The following is a 17,931-nucleotide window of genomic DNA, read 5'->3' as shown; positions in this document are numbered from 1 at the left end:
CTTCTTTAGAAGCTATGTAGCATTATACATGGATCCACTCTGTCTGATGGTTAAAAATAATCTTTGCAAATTTCTCTTTTCTCTCTCCTCATCCTTCCTTCTCTGGAACGAAAAGTCTTTTCTCCAGTATGAACTGTTCAACTGTCCAGTAACAAACACCATGATTAAGACGATGTAGTTTTTCTTACAACTATTTTTTGAAATATAAATTGGATTATGGTTCCTAGCTCTGGCTCATAATTACATTCCTGATAATGTGATATCATGTCATAATAATATTAAAACAATATGTACTATCTATTTGTACTATTAACACAAACTCTGTAAAAGAAGTTTAGGAGACTGGGATTTAGTCTGGGTTCACACTTATACTTTGTACTTAACTGGTTTTCTGATTTGATGGTCTGATGATGCAAAGCCCCATTGGGTGCTCAGCACAATGGTAAGCCATTATTGGCAGGATCACACTTCCCTAAGCCAAAGCACATTATGCCTTAGTAGAAAGTGTGAATCAGCTCAGAAAGTGGCTTGTGAAAAGCAGAGGTCTATTGAAGTCAGTTCATGATAATGGTAACTTCTGAATCAGGTCTGAGGGCAGATAGTTTGAACAGCTTCGCTATACAGATAGTCCTCGACTTACAACAGTTCATTTAGTAATCGTTCAAAGTTACAACGGCACTGAAGAAAGTGACTTATGACTGCTTTTCAGACTTATGACTGTTGCAGCATCCCCATGGCCATGTGATCAAAATTCAGATGCTTGGCAATTGGTTCATATCTATGATGGTTGCAATATCCTGGGGTCATGTGATCACCTCTTGCAACATAAATTTTGGGCTCAATTGTGGTCATAAGTCAAGGACTACCTGTATCAACTTAAATGTAAGCTAAAGTACTAAATAGAATAGATAGGCATTACTATGAAACCATCGATTTGGCTCCCATTCTACAAAATCAGATTAGAAGGAAACCCAAGTTGCACATTAATTACTTGTCTTTCTTTCTGTATTTCAAAGCATTGTTGGATATCTACCTCTTTCATCCATTACACCCTCCCCCCTGCATTCTTTAATTTTCCTGAAGGAGATGCTAATCTTATGGTCACAAACATTTCACTAGCAAAGGAGAAATTACTGTTATTTAAACTCCATCCCAAGTATGCAACTAGATGTATTTTGTTTAAAAAAAAAAAAACATTCCAAGCTGTTTTAACGGAATGTTTTTGAGTACAGCAGCCTCAGGTCACCTTGTATAAAAAGAGAGAAAAGACAGCTCAGCCTACAAAAGTACTTCTTTAAAATGTCATTCTTGGCAGGAGTTTAGAAACAGTTTTTTCCTATGGTATGTTGGATGTAAAATTGTGAGGTCTCAGCTGAAAGCTAGCTCTTCATCCTCATACAAAGGCAAACCCAAATAGGTAGGGCAAGAATGTTAATTTATATTAAAATTCAAAAGCTGCTTTCAATCATAAAAATAGCACCGTGGACATTTCTATAAGTGCTATTAAAAAAAAAGGCAATTTCTCCAGAGTTCTGCCTCTGCTGCTCCACAGCAACTTAATAATTAGACTGCAGAAGTGATGTCAAAATAAGAAAGTTCATACTAGGTCCTTCTGCAACAGCCAGCAGAGTTCTTGGCAAGCTGTGGGTGGCAAGGTTGCTTGCAAAACACTCTTCATTCACAGGATAGCTTTTATGAAATTTATTGGTTTGCTTATTTATTAATTAGTTCAATTTACATAGAAGCCCGTGTCACAGTCTCATTCTGGACTCTGGGTGGCTAACAATACTAAAAACCATTATAAAAATATCGGAAACAGAAAGGCAACATAATAAAACATGAGCTGGGGTAAAAAAAAACAACCCAGACTCATCAACAAATGGGCACAACCAATATATTTCCAATTGTCCAGACACCTGCCTGCCAGGTGATCATCTGACTAACTGGGAGTTGAACACTGGTTCCTTTATTAGTAAAGGCATGAGGAAACTACCGTATTTTTCGGAATATAAGATGCACCTTTCCCCCCCACAAAAAAGAGGGTGAAAATATGAGTGTGTCTTATACTTCGAATGTAGCCCCGCCCAGCTTCTCAAATGGAGGTTTCAGAGGCTGAAAAAAGCATCAGAAAAGAAGCTTCAGAAAAGAAGCCCCCAAACAGAGCTGTTACTAAAATTCACCTCTGGGTACAGCTGATTGGGGGGTATTCGGGAGGTTGATCCACCTGCCAATCAGCTTTTTTCTTATTTTCCTCCCCAAAAACTAAGGTGTGTCTTATACTCCGGTGCATCTTATACTTCGAAAAATATAGTAGTAAATTGCAGGTAGACCTTGACTTACAACAGTTCATTTAGTGACTGTTGGAAGTTACAGCGGTACTGAAAAAAGTGACTTATGACCATTTTTCACACTTATGACCATTGCAGCATCTCTATGAGCATCACATGATTTACATCTGGATGCTTGACAGCTGGTTCATATTTATGATGGTTGTGCAGCCTTCTGACAAGCAGACAATAGGGAAAGATAGGGATAGAATTGTAAACCCTAGGGTTCCCTGTAAAGAGGGAATTTAATTTTAGTTTCAATTTATTTTTGGCACATAGATCTGATAAGAAGCTATGGCCCAAAAGGACATGCTGTCTTCAATCTGGATCCTTCAGCTGGGTGGATGCTGCCCATGCTTTTTGGAAATTTTAGGAATAACAAGAGCCACATTTCTGGAAATTACCAGATGCAGAAAGGTTGCCTTAGGCCAGTGGTAGGCAAACTTGGCTCTTTCACACCCTGTGGACTTCAACTCCCAGAATTCCTAAGACAGCCAAGCTGTCTTAGGAATTCTGGGAGTTGAAGTCCACAGGGTGTGAAAGAGCCAAGTTTGCCTACCACTGCCTTAGGCAATCAACTTTTGATGAGAACCTTTCAATTTTTGACTGACACTGCATTTTACAAATATTGTTCTGGCATGGTTGTGTGATCAATGGTGTGAGAGGTTTTTCTGGGTCTTGACTATACCTTTTCTCCTTTAAATTTATTCTGATAATTATATTATATTTTTATTTATTCATTAATTAAATTTATATGGCCGCCCATCTCATGGAAAATGATTCTGGAGAGCATATAACCGTCCATTGTTATTTTGATTAAACAATGAACAAATAAATAATTTTGATTGACAATTTGACATGCAGATGAATGGTTCAGTAGAACTATTGAATTGGGACACAGGTGGATTTAACTATAAACTCTAGCTATTGAGGTTAAATATTTAATCTATTTATTTTAAAAATCTGTGTATTCTACCTTTCGTAGGCCTTCCATAATGACAATGCAAAAATTTGGATGATCAATAGATGTTGTAAAGAAATATAGAATACTCTATTACTTTATTGGTTCTTTGAGGTTTGCCACACAAATATGGTAAGTTTGCCCTTATTTAAAAATCTCCTTCTTTATTTCATTTTGACTGAAATTCAGCAGCAACTTTTGGAAGGGTTCTGTTTGCCATACTCAAGACTTGGGTACTGTAAGGATCCTGAGGCCTCTATCAAACCATGAACATAAAGATAAACAGTAACATGATAAACATTATGTTAATAAACATAATTTAACTATCACCACAGTATTCAGTGAGACCAACAGGACTGAACTATGTGCATGAGCTATATTACGTTCCAGTAAGGAATTCCATTTCTTTAAAAGGAAACTTAGTGGCATCTAAGTTGCAAATAGATGTCTCATTTGGAGAATTTAATTACCTCATCTAGCAATGATTTCATTCAAATACTTCTACCCAGTGGTGGGTTCCTCCCGGTTCGGCCTGGTTCTGCCGAGTTGGTAGCGGTGACGATATGTCATCACTGAACCGGTTCTGGCCCCCCGCCCCCCCCAACGTTATTCTTACCTTTTATTTGGCCCCACCCCCAATCTATTGCTGCCTGAGTCCCAGCTGATGGGCTATAAGGAAAAAAACTATTTAAACTCTTGCCATGGGGCTTCAAAGGGCCGCCCTACAGCTGATCAGTGGTAAAAGGCAGTTTGGTGGTAGACTGGTGCCTCCAAAAACAAATGAGTAGACCGGTGCCTGCAAAAATACATGAGTAGACTGGTGCCTGCAAAAATACATGAGTAGACCAATGCCTGTAAAAATAAAGGGGTAGACAGTGCCTGCAAAAATAAATGAGTAGACTGGTACAGCTCTGCAAGCAGTTAAAAGCCTGGTAGACCAGTACCTCTGCTAAATCCTAAAGAATTTGCACATGACCATCAAGCCACGCCCACAAAATAAGCCACACCCACAGAACCGGTAGTAAAAATTTTTAGAACCCACCCCTGCTCCTACCCCTAGCATTCATACTATTGACAAGTTGGTTGTAACTTATGTTGAAACTGCAACCCTATTACACATCTATTCTTTGCTTAAAACTAACATGACTCACAATATAATTCTGTAAATATTACTCAGAAGTAAATTCATGATGCTGGGAATTAGGCAATGAGATTGGTAAGAAGCTGTCCTGTTCAAAAGTTGTTTAATGCAGAGTTAAGTCAATGGGCTGTTCCTCACTAGCTTACTATTAAATTTTCAAATATTGATTTTTGACTTGTGCCTCTAGCTTGTTTTTTTTTTTTTAGCTTCCTCTTTATTCTCAACTTTTCTTTCTTCTGGCCTATGAGCTTGGGTTTGGGTCCTTCACTGCAGAATTCTCACCTTTTTTTTTTTTTTGAATAAAAACTATTTTTACTGATTTATATCCTATAATTGCAGTTTGATGTATAGAGATTTGCAGGTGATAACCAGATCATGAAAAGCTGCTGATTCCTGCATACCAAATAACTGTTGCATAACTGAAAAGATGAATGTGTATCAGCCTTTCTTAGCAGCCTAAAGCAAACCGTTGCCAGTGAATTGGGGAATGTGTACAATCTGATTGGATTGGCAGTTGGATTTTTCTTCCACACTGACAATGTGACTGCTTGGGAATGTTCCCAGGATCACCTGCAAACCAGTGGTGGGTTTTAAATTTTTTTACTACCGGTTCTGTGGGTGTGGCTTGGTGGGCATAGCATGGCTTGATGGACGTGGCAGGAGAAGGATACAGTAATATCTCCATTCCCACTCCACTCCAGGGGAAGGTTATTGCAAAATCCCCATTTCTTCCTGATCAGCTGGGACTCAGGAAGCAGAGAATAGATGGGGGTGGGGCTAGTTAGAGGTGGTATTTACCGGTTCTCCAAACTACTCAAAATTTCCACTATGGTTCTCATTTCCAGAACTGGTCAGAACCTGCTGAAATCCACCTCTGCTGCAAACATACATCCTGTATGGCTGAGTTACTGTCTGTAATGGCATTGAGTTACATAAGATTCAATGGAGGATAACTTAGAGGGTGTTTGAAGGATTGCATAATGCATAATTCTGTCCTCCAATTTGTTGCTGGTACCTCCCGGCATTGGTCATCTGAGGTGATGGCCTCACAATGCTAAATAATAGAATGGCCCTTTAACTGTGACTTCCCACTTGCTTGCTTCCTCTGCTTAGGCCTTGGCTATCTTCCCTGGACATGGACATATCAAGATCCTAATCATTCATTGATGCCATTGAGCAATATAGAAAGCATTTTATTATGCTTTCTGTTGAACATCTTGAAATTGACTTGGGAACAAAAGGATTTTAAAAACCAATAAGTACAGTATTAATACTAAATTTACTTAGTGTCACGATGAGTATTCTTAAAATTCTCATCTTATTTAATACTCCCCAAAAGTAAAACTAAAAGGGAAGCAGTGGCTCAGTGGCTAAAACGCTGAGTTTGTCAATTGAAAGGTCGGCAGTTCAGCTGTTCGAATCTCTAGTGCCGCGTAACGGGGTCAGCTCCTATTACTTGTCCCTGCTTCTGCCAACCTAGCAGTTTGGGAGCACGTAAAAAATGCAAGTTGAAAAATAGGGACCACCTTTGGTGGGAAGGTAACAGCGTTCCATGCATCTTTGGCATTTAGTCATGCCGGCTACATGACCACGGAGACGTCTTCGGACAGCGCTGGCTCTTTGGCTTTGAAACGGAGATGAGCACCGTCCCCTAGAGTCGAGAACGACCAGCACATATGTGCGAGGGGAACCTTTACCTTTACCTTTTAAAAGTAAAACTAGTAAAAGGAAAAATTGCCTAATAAATCCAGGGATGGGAAAGACAAAGTACTGATTACATGAGATTAAAATATGTTCAGAAAGAAATTCTACTAATATAAAAAAAGGAAGAATTGGACACAATCACTGCAATTGTCTTTTGTGTAAGCCTTTTCCCTGTAATCATTCTGGAGAAACTAGGGAAGTTAATTTAAATTATTTAATCCTCTTAATTTTAATTGCTTTGTATTATCCTTTTTATCTTTTTATCACATTGCAAGCCAGCCAGAGATGGCGAAATAGCGAGATGGGCAGCATATAAATTTAATAAATAAATAAATAAATCTTACAACCTCTATTGTACTCAGATTCATTATTCTACTTGGTTTATCTGTTCAGGCCAAAACAGTTGTAACCTTAGAGTTAATATACTAGAAGAAATCTGAAAAGCTTCTACAAATGCCAATATATTCTTAACAGATATGATGCAAATGTGTATGTGACATGTTTATATGGAAAAATGTATAGACAGTATAGGCAAACTTCCCTGACATTCCCATGGTGCAGAAGGCCATTGCTAAATGACAGAACCCAAGCTGTATGTATCAGGAAATTGTGATTATTATTTTCAGATATGTAGATAGTACAGTTTTAATTACATTTTAACCTGTGCAGTTTTAATGTTTTAATTATTTTTACTTGTTTTATGACTTGTTAAGCACCTAGAGTCACCTTGTAGGAGAATGGGTGGCATAAAAATGTCATAATAAATAAAATAAAATAATAAAATAGAATGAATGAATGAATAAATGAATGTTTATATCTTCCCTAGTTTATGTGCAGAGAAATATTATCTATAATTCCACTGCTGGGGACAACCTAAAAATGCATCAGGTAGTCAGATATCCTGTTCTTAGAATCACTATTATTAGTCTTGTCCCAATGAGTTTTCTTCTGCCTTTAAGTCAAATTGGCAATGTCTTGCCTGAATTCTTTTCCTCCTCTACTTCTCTATATACAGTTAAAACATATGTAGCACTAAAAATTTATCTTCCACAGAGTTAAGATCCATAGGAGACAGATTACTATTGTTCTATCAGTTACTAAAGTAACTTTAGAATGATAGAAAAGCAACTATTGCCTTGATGTATCCTTGGGACCATGAAAAGGAAGAAAAATTTAAACCCTCTTTCCATACCTTGTATTGATCCTACTGTGACTGAAATTCATGATGATTGTTTGCTTTCTAAAGCAATTGTTTGCTTTCTAAAGCAAACTGATATTGTACTTCTCTATATTACTTTTAGATAGGAAAAGCTATTTAACATCTTGCTTATTTTGACTCTGTAATTGTCTTTTATGGTTACTTAAAATTTGGCAAGCTTTATGTGAATGTATCACTTCTGAATAAGTAATGTAATAAGAAATAGCATTTTAGATAAAGGTTAGTTCCCAGAGGCCAGATGTAATAAATGGAGTGGCTTTTCAGCCACAGGTGATTCAAAAATATTTTTTTCTGGTTTAAAAAAGGTTAATAGGCAGTAACAGATAGGGAAACATAATCTAGGGCTGCAATGGACAGTCGTTTGTTCTGAAATGATCCATGAGATTCCAGTGAAATTTGTTTGAAGTAACTGCGGCCAATTTCCCGATTGTTCCAGTCTTATCGGGAATCCTCATTTTATAGCGAAGGGAAACAACATGAAAAGTAATAGCAGGCACTTAAATTATTTTTGGTGTCTTTTCTTTTTTCTTACCTGGTACTGAAGTTCCCAATGCAACAAATACGACTGCAGTTACAGAATCCTTCAGGCCGATTGTGCAGCCAAAATGGGATGCCAAATCCCCAATGAAAGCTGTGAGAAGGCCAATCATGAGGATGGACACTACAAAACAAGCCCAACCATTCCAGTAGTCTGTTGGGGGCACAAAGGCAAAAAGGACTTTCCAGAAGACGGTCAGAAAGTGCATCACATAATCAAAGCAGGATGGTAGCTTCTCTTCGCCACATTCATCATCATCATCGTCCTCTCCTGAAAGAGGAAAGAGAGGGAGGGAGGGGAGAGAGGGGGGGGCGAGAGAGAATGGTTCATGAAGGATGGTTCCCAACTATAAGGCTGAGAAAAAGATCACTGAAACCAATGGGAAGCGGGTATAATTGACTTTGATAGGCTAACACCTAACTACATAAGAAATGATTACTGTAAATGTGTAAATAGACTTTATTATTTGTATTCATGGCAGCTTCTAAAACCTGCTCAGAATATGTGACAACTGGGCTATAGGTACCTTACACCCACATGGCACAACCAGCTGTTGATGAGTCCAAATTCACAGGCTCTTGTAACAATTCAAAGGATGAAGTGAAAATGATAAATCACTCTTAAAATGATAAAGTGGTAAATGTGAAGTACACGGAAAAGAAATCAATATTAAACAGCAAATATACCATGAAACCAAATAACTGCATTTTAAAAGATAGTAAAGACACAATCAAACTCATTTTTAAAATGGGCTTTGAATTGTCATAACTTCTACTTTTTATAAATTTACTGATTAACTGAAACACAAGCATAATGATCATATACCATAATTGCCTTTTTGAAAAATGAAATATATAACAGCTTAATAAATGTATCACTTAGAGGGAAAGGCCACTGTATTTTTCATTCCTTGTGAAAGAAGAATAGAAGCATTTTCCACTTCATACATCATTCCATAATTTTCTAAATATATTTGTTATTTTGTTACATTGAGTTCTCTTTTGCATTAAAAAAGTGTCATGGGGAGTTTGTTTCAGTTTTCTGATCAAATTGTTTTCTGTCTCCTATACATTTTGCATTTATAGCAAATTTGTCTTGAATTTTAATTTTTCGTATTAACTGTATCTGTTGTTATAATGAGGGGGTATGGTGGCCTAATGGTTAGGACAGTGGTGGTATTTGGCTGGTTCTATCCAGTTTGGAAGAACTGGTAGCGGCGGCTGTGGGAGGCTCCGCCCACCCGCCCGGACATCATCATGTCCCGTTTTTGATGCTCTGCGCATGCGTGGAGGTGGCACGCGCGATCTCACATTTGCGAACCAGTAGTGAAGGTAAGTGAATACCACCCCTAGGTTAGGATGCTGGGTTGTGGACCAGAAGGCTGGCAGTTCAAGACCCAAGTACCACATGACGGGATGAGCTCCTCCTTTGTCTCTCTTAGCATTGCTTCATTTCTTGTTTTTGGCTGTTTAGTCTAAACTAACTGGTTCCAACAAAGGTGCCATGTGAATAATATTCCTGAATCAGGAATGTATGAGTGGAGTAGGAAAAGGTTTGCCTCTTCTTTAATAACACCAGGGCTATGATTACTATCGCCTGGTTTAAAATAGCAGAATGATTTATTTTTCAGAGCTTAATCCAGGAAAGATATACTGAATATACAAAGCAAGGTGATTCCAAGGCTGTTTCAGTATTAAAATGATCACATCTGCCGCCATCTTTATGTCCCAGATAATTGTAATACATTCAGGAGAACCCCAGTTGAAAGATCAGAAGTATTATTTGGGAATGCTGGTGGGTGAATACCCTTCCAAAGCCTGTTATTTCCTTTGGTAGTTTTCCTCTAGCTGAATATTTTGGGACTAAAGCCTAGACAGTGTTATCTGTTTTGCTTGATCCTGAAAGCTTCTGGAAATATGACTCATCAGAGTAGGTCATATTTTCCTCCACATATTACCATTTCTCAAATCACTGTGAATTATCTACAAGTCTTCTGATTACTTCTCCATTAACAATACAATTATGTAACTAGATGTTTGTTGCAGAACATTTTGATTCTTTTGGTTTGCACCACCTGATGTGCTACTTACTCTTGATGTACACTGTATAATAATCTCATAAAAGGGTTGAACAGAGGAGCCCAAACAGCTGCTGAAGACTGAAGCTTTTAGGTATTCTAGCTGTGAGATTGCTACATTTTCTCAACAAAGACATGATCCTTTTATTGAGAAGCACAAAAGAATGCCAGGGAGTGCTATCTTAAATGCAAGGAAGTTTGAATTATGGAAAGAAACCCAAAACTTGTTTCCTATTAACAAGCATCAGCAAATGGCTTTCTTGACACCATTACAGGGGAAAAAAAACCTTTATCAGCAAGGTTGGAATACACAGAAATATTGTGGATGTCTCACTACTCATTAGAGTATGGATGTAAGAAGAATCCAGAAGCGGTGCAGCAGGACTGGCTGGGAAAATGCCGGGTTCCGACGAGCTCGGCAAAAACCAGCCAGACGAACCGACACCGGGTGGTCTTCGGACCGAAGCTGTCCTGTAGGGACAGTGAAGAGAGGCAGCTCGGTGTCTAAAGAGGGACAGGCAAGTCCCTTGGATAACCCGAGAAACTCTCTTCGAGCCGGTGACAGGGGGCGGCGATCAGAGTGAAACGCCATGAAGCTGGAGCCTCTGGAGCAAGCAATGTGCAGGAGGGAAGATTTGGACAGAGTGCTGGTGTTGGGTGAGTGATTGGCTAACCCACAGACAATAAACAGAAAATTCTAAATATTTTTAATTACTAAACTATTACTAAAATTACCCCGGCGTGGAAATTGTGGCTAAATAGCAGCGGGGGGAGATGGCGGATGGAAAGAGAAAGTGAGAATGACAAGCGCGCCATAGAAGAACCTGAATAAAGAATTAAAACTGATTGCCAAATGGAAATGTAAATCTGGAACTTGGATTCAATTGGGATTGGATTATAAATTGATTGGTGGTATATAAAGGTGAAAGAAGAGGTGAAAACTGGCTGTTTTCTCTTTTATGACTCAATAAACACGGATGTGGATTACAAATAAAATGGCGATTTGTTAATTAGTCGAATGGAACTGTGGATTATAGAGAGACAACTGCAGGAGAAGGAAGAGCATGACATGGAATTGTTTACTTTGAGAAAACCTTTGAAGAAATGAAACCTTGAATTTTTAAAGAGATAACTGGCGAGAACTAAGGAGGATACATTTTGCCTACAAGAGGATAGACTTTGATGATTATAAAAAACAGACCTTAAAATGACTTAAAACTGGAATAATTCAACCCGGAAAGAATAAAATGGAACAGGAACTTAGCAAACTGATAAAGACGATGTGTTTGGAAATAAAGGAAATGATTATAAATGTGCATGGAAAATCGAAATCTGAGGAGGCAAAGGCAGAGCTAGAGGAAAAGGAAATGACTAATGAGGAACAAGAAAGAGAGAGGGACAATGAAGAAGACAAAGACACAGAGACTGACTGACAATGGAAAATTAAACAATTGTAATATTAAGTATGGACAAAAAGAAAAGAAACGAAGGAAAAGAGGGTGGAACAGGAAAAATATAAAAAACTTAAATGATTACACTGAGATTTACAGTGGAAAGATAAGAAAGATGGAAAAGAGATGGAAAATAATAACAAATAAAGGACAAAATAAAAGATTTTATGATTTTAAAATACAAAATAAGCATACTGGGATTAACAATGAAAAGATACAAAAAAGGAAAGAGAAAGGAGAAACAATGGGAAATATAGGGCAGAATAGGAGAGTGCAGAAATTCAAAAATACAAAAGAAAGGAAGAAGAGAAAACAAAAGGCAAAGAAGGAAAAGAGGGTGGAGGAGAAGAAAAAATATTAAAAACAAATGATTACACTGGGATTTACAGTGGAAATATAAGAAAGAGGGAAAAGGGATGGAAAATAATGGGAAATAAAGGGCAAAGATTTCACGATTTTAAGATATAAAATATTAATAATGAAAAGATACGAAAAAGGAAAAGTAGAAACAAAGGGAAAACTGTAATAAATGTCACATGCTCAATAATATTGGAGGTTTATAGAATGATAAGTTTTAATAATATGAATAAACCAGTTGGGGGGAAATGTAATATTTGGAATATCTCAAACTATATATTTGAAACATAATTAAAAAGAGAAAAGAAGACAAATTAAGAATATTTTAAGAACTAATCAGATTGGGTAAAATGAGAAAGGATTAAGATGCGCTTTATAAATATATACTTGAATAAGTGGAAATTTATTGTTAAAATGTTTTGAGAAATATATATAATGATTGAAATTGAATGTAAAACTGAATGAAATTGAAATGATAAAAATGATTTAAATGTTATACTTGCAAGAAGTAAAGCAGAAAAAATCTATTGGTAAAAGTAAAAAAGATAATAGATTAGAAAATTGTTTGAGTAAAGATTTGAAGGAAAAAAGAGAACAAGATGAAATATATCGTTAATAATTAAAAAGATAAGGGATCGGGATTGCCTGAACTCCACAATGGAAAACATTAAATTGAAAATGAATACAGCAATAGAGAGAGATGAAGGAATTGGAAGGGAGGAGAGAGAAGGACTGAAGAGTAGGGAGGAAGGAAGGGAAGGGAAAGTAGAGTAGGAGAGAAGGTAAGACGGGGCAAGAGAGGAGGAGAAGGAGAAGGGAAGGGGAAGTAGAGAAGAGAAGAGGAAGGTGGGGAAAGAAAGTTGGAAGGAGAAAAGGGAGAGGCTAGGTTTGAGGAGAAAGATTGCTGTATAAAAAGATGAAGTGGAAGAAAGGCAGTTCTGAACAAACAAATATAAATATATTAAGAAAAAGAATGAATTGTTTAAGAATAAAAGAGGATAAATGTGTACAAATAGTAAAGTTAGAATTTAGGGATAAATGAAGAAGGTGTTTATGTATGCAAGTATTGAAATACTGAGGTACAGGGTGGATAAAAATCAATGATTTTTTTAAAAAAATAAAAAAAATCAGATTTTTAAAATTTAAATCGGATTTTTTTGATTTAAATCGGATTTTTTTGATTTTTATCGAATTTATTTTAATAAAAAACTTTTGGGGTAAAAATCTATCGTAAGATAGTTTTCTATTTAAGATACATAAATAATTTAGTTTATTCAGCATGAAATGGAGCTTAGTTATGTAGCATGAGGCTGTATATTCTGCAACACTGGGACTATCGGTGAGTCAACAGTGGTCAAAGGAGTAGCAGAGATGACAGTTGCTCTTTAAAAATTATGATTTAAATCAAGTTATTTAAATCAAGCCTTTTTACTAGTGATTTAAATCATGATTTAAATTGTGGTTTAAATCAACTCGATTTAAATCAAATCCACCCTGCTGAGGTATATTCAAAAAAAAAGGAAAGTGGGGAAGGCAATATTGACAAAAATTGTAATTGAATAAAATGTATTTGAATTTAACTAATTGTATAAGATAAGAAACGACCAACACTCTGTTCAAAAAAGAAGAAAAAGAAAAAAAGAAAAAGAAAGATGTGGGTGAAGGTGGGGGAGGAGAAAAGAAAAATACCCAATAAAATTTTTGTTTTTAAAAAAAGGAGTATGGATGTAGGAGAAATTATCCACAGATTCAATAGGGCTCTATCAAAATGGAATCCACCAACAAATACCAATGAAGACAGTTTTCTTGTGTCTGTCATCCCCTGCTGAAATGTCAATCTATGATTTATATGTGGATGCTTAACTCATCACTTGGTCAACATTCTTATTTTTTCTCTTAATATCCACTCCCTAACAAGCTAATTTCAGATCTGGAAATAAGCCTATGGTAGTTTGGGAGAAAGTATTTTGGGAAATAAACAGTAATTGCAAGGAAAGAGATAGATAATATAAAAGAGAACTTGCAATTAAGTATGAGAGTTGCCAGTGTAATGTATAATTTAATTAAGTATAAGTTAAAGACAGTTAGTTTATTGATTTAATAGCAAAAATCTAATAATATTTATTAAACATTTACTAAATACGATATTTACATAACCAATCAACTTGTGCAAGAGAATTATATTATAAAGCATCTTCCCTATCCTGTCCTCCAGAAATTTTAGACTAGAATCCTTAACATCCAGTTAACAGAACTATGAGTTATAAAAATTTCAGCCTAGCATACCTGAGAGGAATCAGGTCAGGGAAGGCCACAAAACCCAGAAAAATATACAAAAACATGGAGTTGAGAAATAGCAGGATTTGATTCAGCAAATGGAGAAATATTGTCAAATACACTATTTCGAGAACTACACATCAAGACATTCCCTTTGAAACTCTCATGAGAAACAGGTGGGAACTGCTGTAGGGCTGGCCATGCCCTGCATGGGCACAGCTGATCTGGATGCAAACTGTAGGTTTAACATGGGCCTATAAATGAACTTATTGTCTTTTCTTGGTGGATGCATGCACAAACCTCAACATAATTTTGCTAGTTCGCTTTTGTTTTCTTCTCAACCCCCAATTTCCTTTTTACTTTTCTGCTAAACTGACAAATTGGTACGAGATCTCGCTGTCTGTATCTTCTTCCACTGAAGCGGGTTGGAAAGAGAAGCATCTAATGGTGCAAGTTCACCACAAAACTCTTCATTGTGGCAACATAAACAGTCTAGGACTTTGCCACTGAGAAACTGAAAAGGCCAAGGATTCTCACTACTCTTACAATCTTTCCTCTAAGCATTGTTGATCCCATTTTCAGAAGATAATTCTGACCTGCCTTGTTCTTATGCAGGAAAACCTGCATATTGCTTAACGCACTGTAAGCCGCCCTGAGTCTCCGGAGAAGGGCGGCATATAAATCAAATTAAAAAAAAAAAAAAAAAAAAACCAAGATACGGTAAGTATTCTGTTCATTTGCTTGATTTAAATGCTTAAACAGAAGTATAACTACTTTGTGATCCTAAGGTTTTCATCCTGTCTGACCGTGGGAACTGCCAATTGTGTATCCCAGTTACAGTTGTATGGATTGGGTTAGAGCCAATTTAAATTCTTGAGTTATTTTGTACTGTCAAATTGATTTAAATTGTCCTAAGATCAGAGAGCACCCTGCAGGTATAACTAGAAAGGGATTATTCAAAATGCTTTAAATAGTTTTAAATCACCAATCACTAAGATTTCATGTATTTTTAAAAAAGAACATTGTGTGAACAAAGCTTTTTGATATTTAATTCTCTCAGAGCACTTTATGGGAAGAGATGCAGAACAATAAAATGTCCATTAGGAGAATCAAACACTGCTTTTATGAGTAATTTAGTGCATTGGTAAATATTAAAAGGCCTTAGTATGATAACTCCCTGGATATTTAGAAATGAAAGTTTGGAATAAATGATTTCGATCTATAATCTAGCTCAGTGTTCTTCAACCACATCAACAAGATCTGCAAATTTTATATGGCCAGCATGTTCTCTAATCCTTGGAGAAATGCTGTGCATTGTAACAAAATGTTTATTGGAGGCCCATTGCTACTACATTATTTGTTGTATTGTTATAAACAGTCTTTTTGGTTAGTACTAAACTTCATTATGTTAACTCTGATTAGTTATTTTATGACTTAGGGTGTTAAACTGTTAAATTGGGCGAGTGAGGAGACAGGTCTGTGTGAACAACAGCTCTTTATTTCACAGTGACAAATCCAGCAACGAACCCAGTTGACAGCTCCCTTTATATAGTTTCTTGGCCAGGTGCTGGCCAATCAACATCGAGGGTTAATTTTCCCTCCAAAAGTGAATACATAACATAAACTATGAGTGAAAATAAGAATCTCACATCAAAAATTAAAAGTTGATCAAACACAGTTGTTGAACTGACTGTCATAGTGCACTCTTGGGGACTAAATATGTATCATTTACTTAGCAAAACTGGTATTATAAAGTATTTGAATACCTCCCTATTTCCTTTTACTTAATTGTTATACTTTTTAAAAACAATATTTAAAAACTCCAGTGTTTTTCTCCTTATAACTGTTTGAGTAATAGCTGCTGATGAAGTTTGTTGTTGATGAATAAAGCAGGAAGACCAAAATGTATTAATAAAAAAAACAGCTTTCTGGCCAGGTAGCAAAATTCTGAGCCTCTTTTAGAGGATTTCATGTGGGTCTCATGGAATAAGACACCTATTCTCTTTTGGATAGAATAACTTTCTTCAATTTACCATCCTTCAGATGCTAGTCCCAGAATCTCCAGCCAGTCTCTATCTTAAGTTATTGTTTTTCTTAGAGCAGAGTGGAAGATTTTATTTGAAAAACTAGGATATGCTGGACTGCCAGCTTTCTATAAGCATTATCCAAATTATTGTAAGCATATTTAACAAAAGAACAGATAAACAGCAAATTAAATCATTGTCTTTCTGACACATATTGCTTGGGGAAAAAAAGAAATACTGTTAGGGCAAAAATTTCAACTATAATTCTGGTACAAAGAAAATGAAATATAGTCATTTCTCCAGGCTCAAGTTAGGGATGAGAAATGGCCCAGTAGCTAACTTCTGTAAAATTAGAAAATCCCATTTCTTTTTCAAAAAAATCTTTTTCACTGAGTCCTAGTGACACATGGCTTAATCTATCACGAGCTATCCACGTGGCTTGGTAACATCTAGCAACAGTGACTAATAAGCACTGTAGTAAGGTAATGGGTTGTATTCTTCAGTTTAGATTGATGAAGGTCAATATTAACATAGGCATCTACTTTAACCTTGCTTTAAATAATGTTTTAAAATATGAACTAGCTATATTGACTTTATATAAGCTAAAAACATGAAATATTTTATTGGGTTAGTTCTAAGGTCTATCAGAGCCAGCATCCTGTTCCCTGGAATAGCCATCAAAATGTCTTTGGGAACCCAAGAGGCAAGTTCTGAAGATGTTTAATAGTACATTGCTGGAACTTGGTAACCAGGAATCAATGACACGTTTCTTCTAAACCTGACTTTGAAATTAGTTTTATAAAAAAATAAAATATAAAATCTAATTACCAGATTATTGTGACTAAAAGGACCAATTATCCATACCTTAATCTAATGGCCAGAATAAATTTGAAATGGAGTGTGACTGGCATCAAAGATGTGGGGAACAAGAAACAGGAAACAGGAGGATGGTTTAAAATCACACCCTTCTCTGCCTGTTTTTCATCCCACCCATGGATAAATAATAAAGGTAGATGTGTAAAAACACAAACACAAATAATAAAAAAGTCCAAATTTCATCATGGTAATGGTTTAAAAAAGGTGTGTTGTTTTACTGGTCTAGCATTCCTGGGCAAAATAGGCACATATCCGGTGACAGGAGGGGAGGGACTGCCACAGCAATAGCAGTCAACTGAAATGGAGGAGGCTGACACACAACGGGCAAAACAAAACAGTATCACTAGTGCCATTGCAAATTGGAAAACACTATTCTGACATATTGTAGGAAAAGTGGGGTAGAGGATGCACCAACCATTGACCTGTAGATGGGTAGAGGAGAACGTTGTGTGTTCCTGCCCTTGAGAAATAGTTAGCAATTATTATTTGCACTGAAGCAACCAGTTAGTTACATCAGTCCTGGGTGTAGCTGCACTCCTGCCTTGCCAACTGCTCTGCTTGAGAGCTCAAAAGGCTGTGAACAAAATGCGTCTTTTGAAGTGCATGTCATTCTTTCTTTGCTTCCAGTTTCTGAAACTTGCTTTGCATTACAGACGTTGTAGATTCTGAACCTTGGCTACCAATGCTGATTAAAGACCTTGTGACTGTCTGTTTTCTGACTTCGGGCCCCTTGTTAATAACCCTGACCCCTCTTTGCACTGTGCTGATTTCATGCAAATGGATGGTGTGCGTTTGTATGCATGCGTATGCTCTGCTTCTTTTTAAGTCAGATGCAAATTTTCACTTTTTCCTTTTTAGAAAGGGATTTGGGGGAGGCAGAGATTGTGCTTCAGAACTGAGTCTGCCTTAAAGGTTCTCTACTGCTGCTCAATCAATAAGGTTACACATAGCATATATTTTAAGCGTTATTGGTGGAAGA

At 36.6% G+C, this 17,931-nt stretch overlaps 1 protein-coding gene across 6 annotated transcripts in view; it reads right to left on the bottom strand.

Annotated features, from left to right (window-relative positions):
• SLC8A1 (solute carrier family 8 member A1) overlaps positions 1 to 17,931 on the bottom strand; it is a 287,632-nt gene that overhangs the window by 24,400 nt on the left and 245,301 nt on the right. For all 6 annotated transcript variants that reach the window (XM_034427508.3, XM_034427507.3, XM_034427511.2 and 3 more), the window contains one exon: positions 7,885 to 8,160. In XM_034427508.3, the coding sequence (XP_034283399.1) occupies positions 7,885 to 8,160 (276 nt within the window). The remainder of the gene's footprint in view (positions 1 to 7,884; positions 8,161 to 17,931) is intronic.

The sequence above is a fragment of the Pantherophis guttatus genome, chromosome 1 (genome assembly GCF_059756535.1).
Source record: "Pantherophis guttatus breed Tessera chromosome 1, ASM5975653v1, whole genome shotgun sequence".
NCBI lineage: Eukaryota > Metazoa > Chordata > Lepidosauria > Squamata > Colubridae > Pantherophis > Pantherophis guttatus.
The sequence above is the reverse complement of the archived record's forward strand: the minus strand, read 5'-3'. Positions and strand labels throughout refer to the sequence as shown.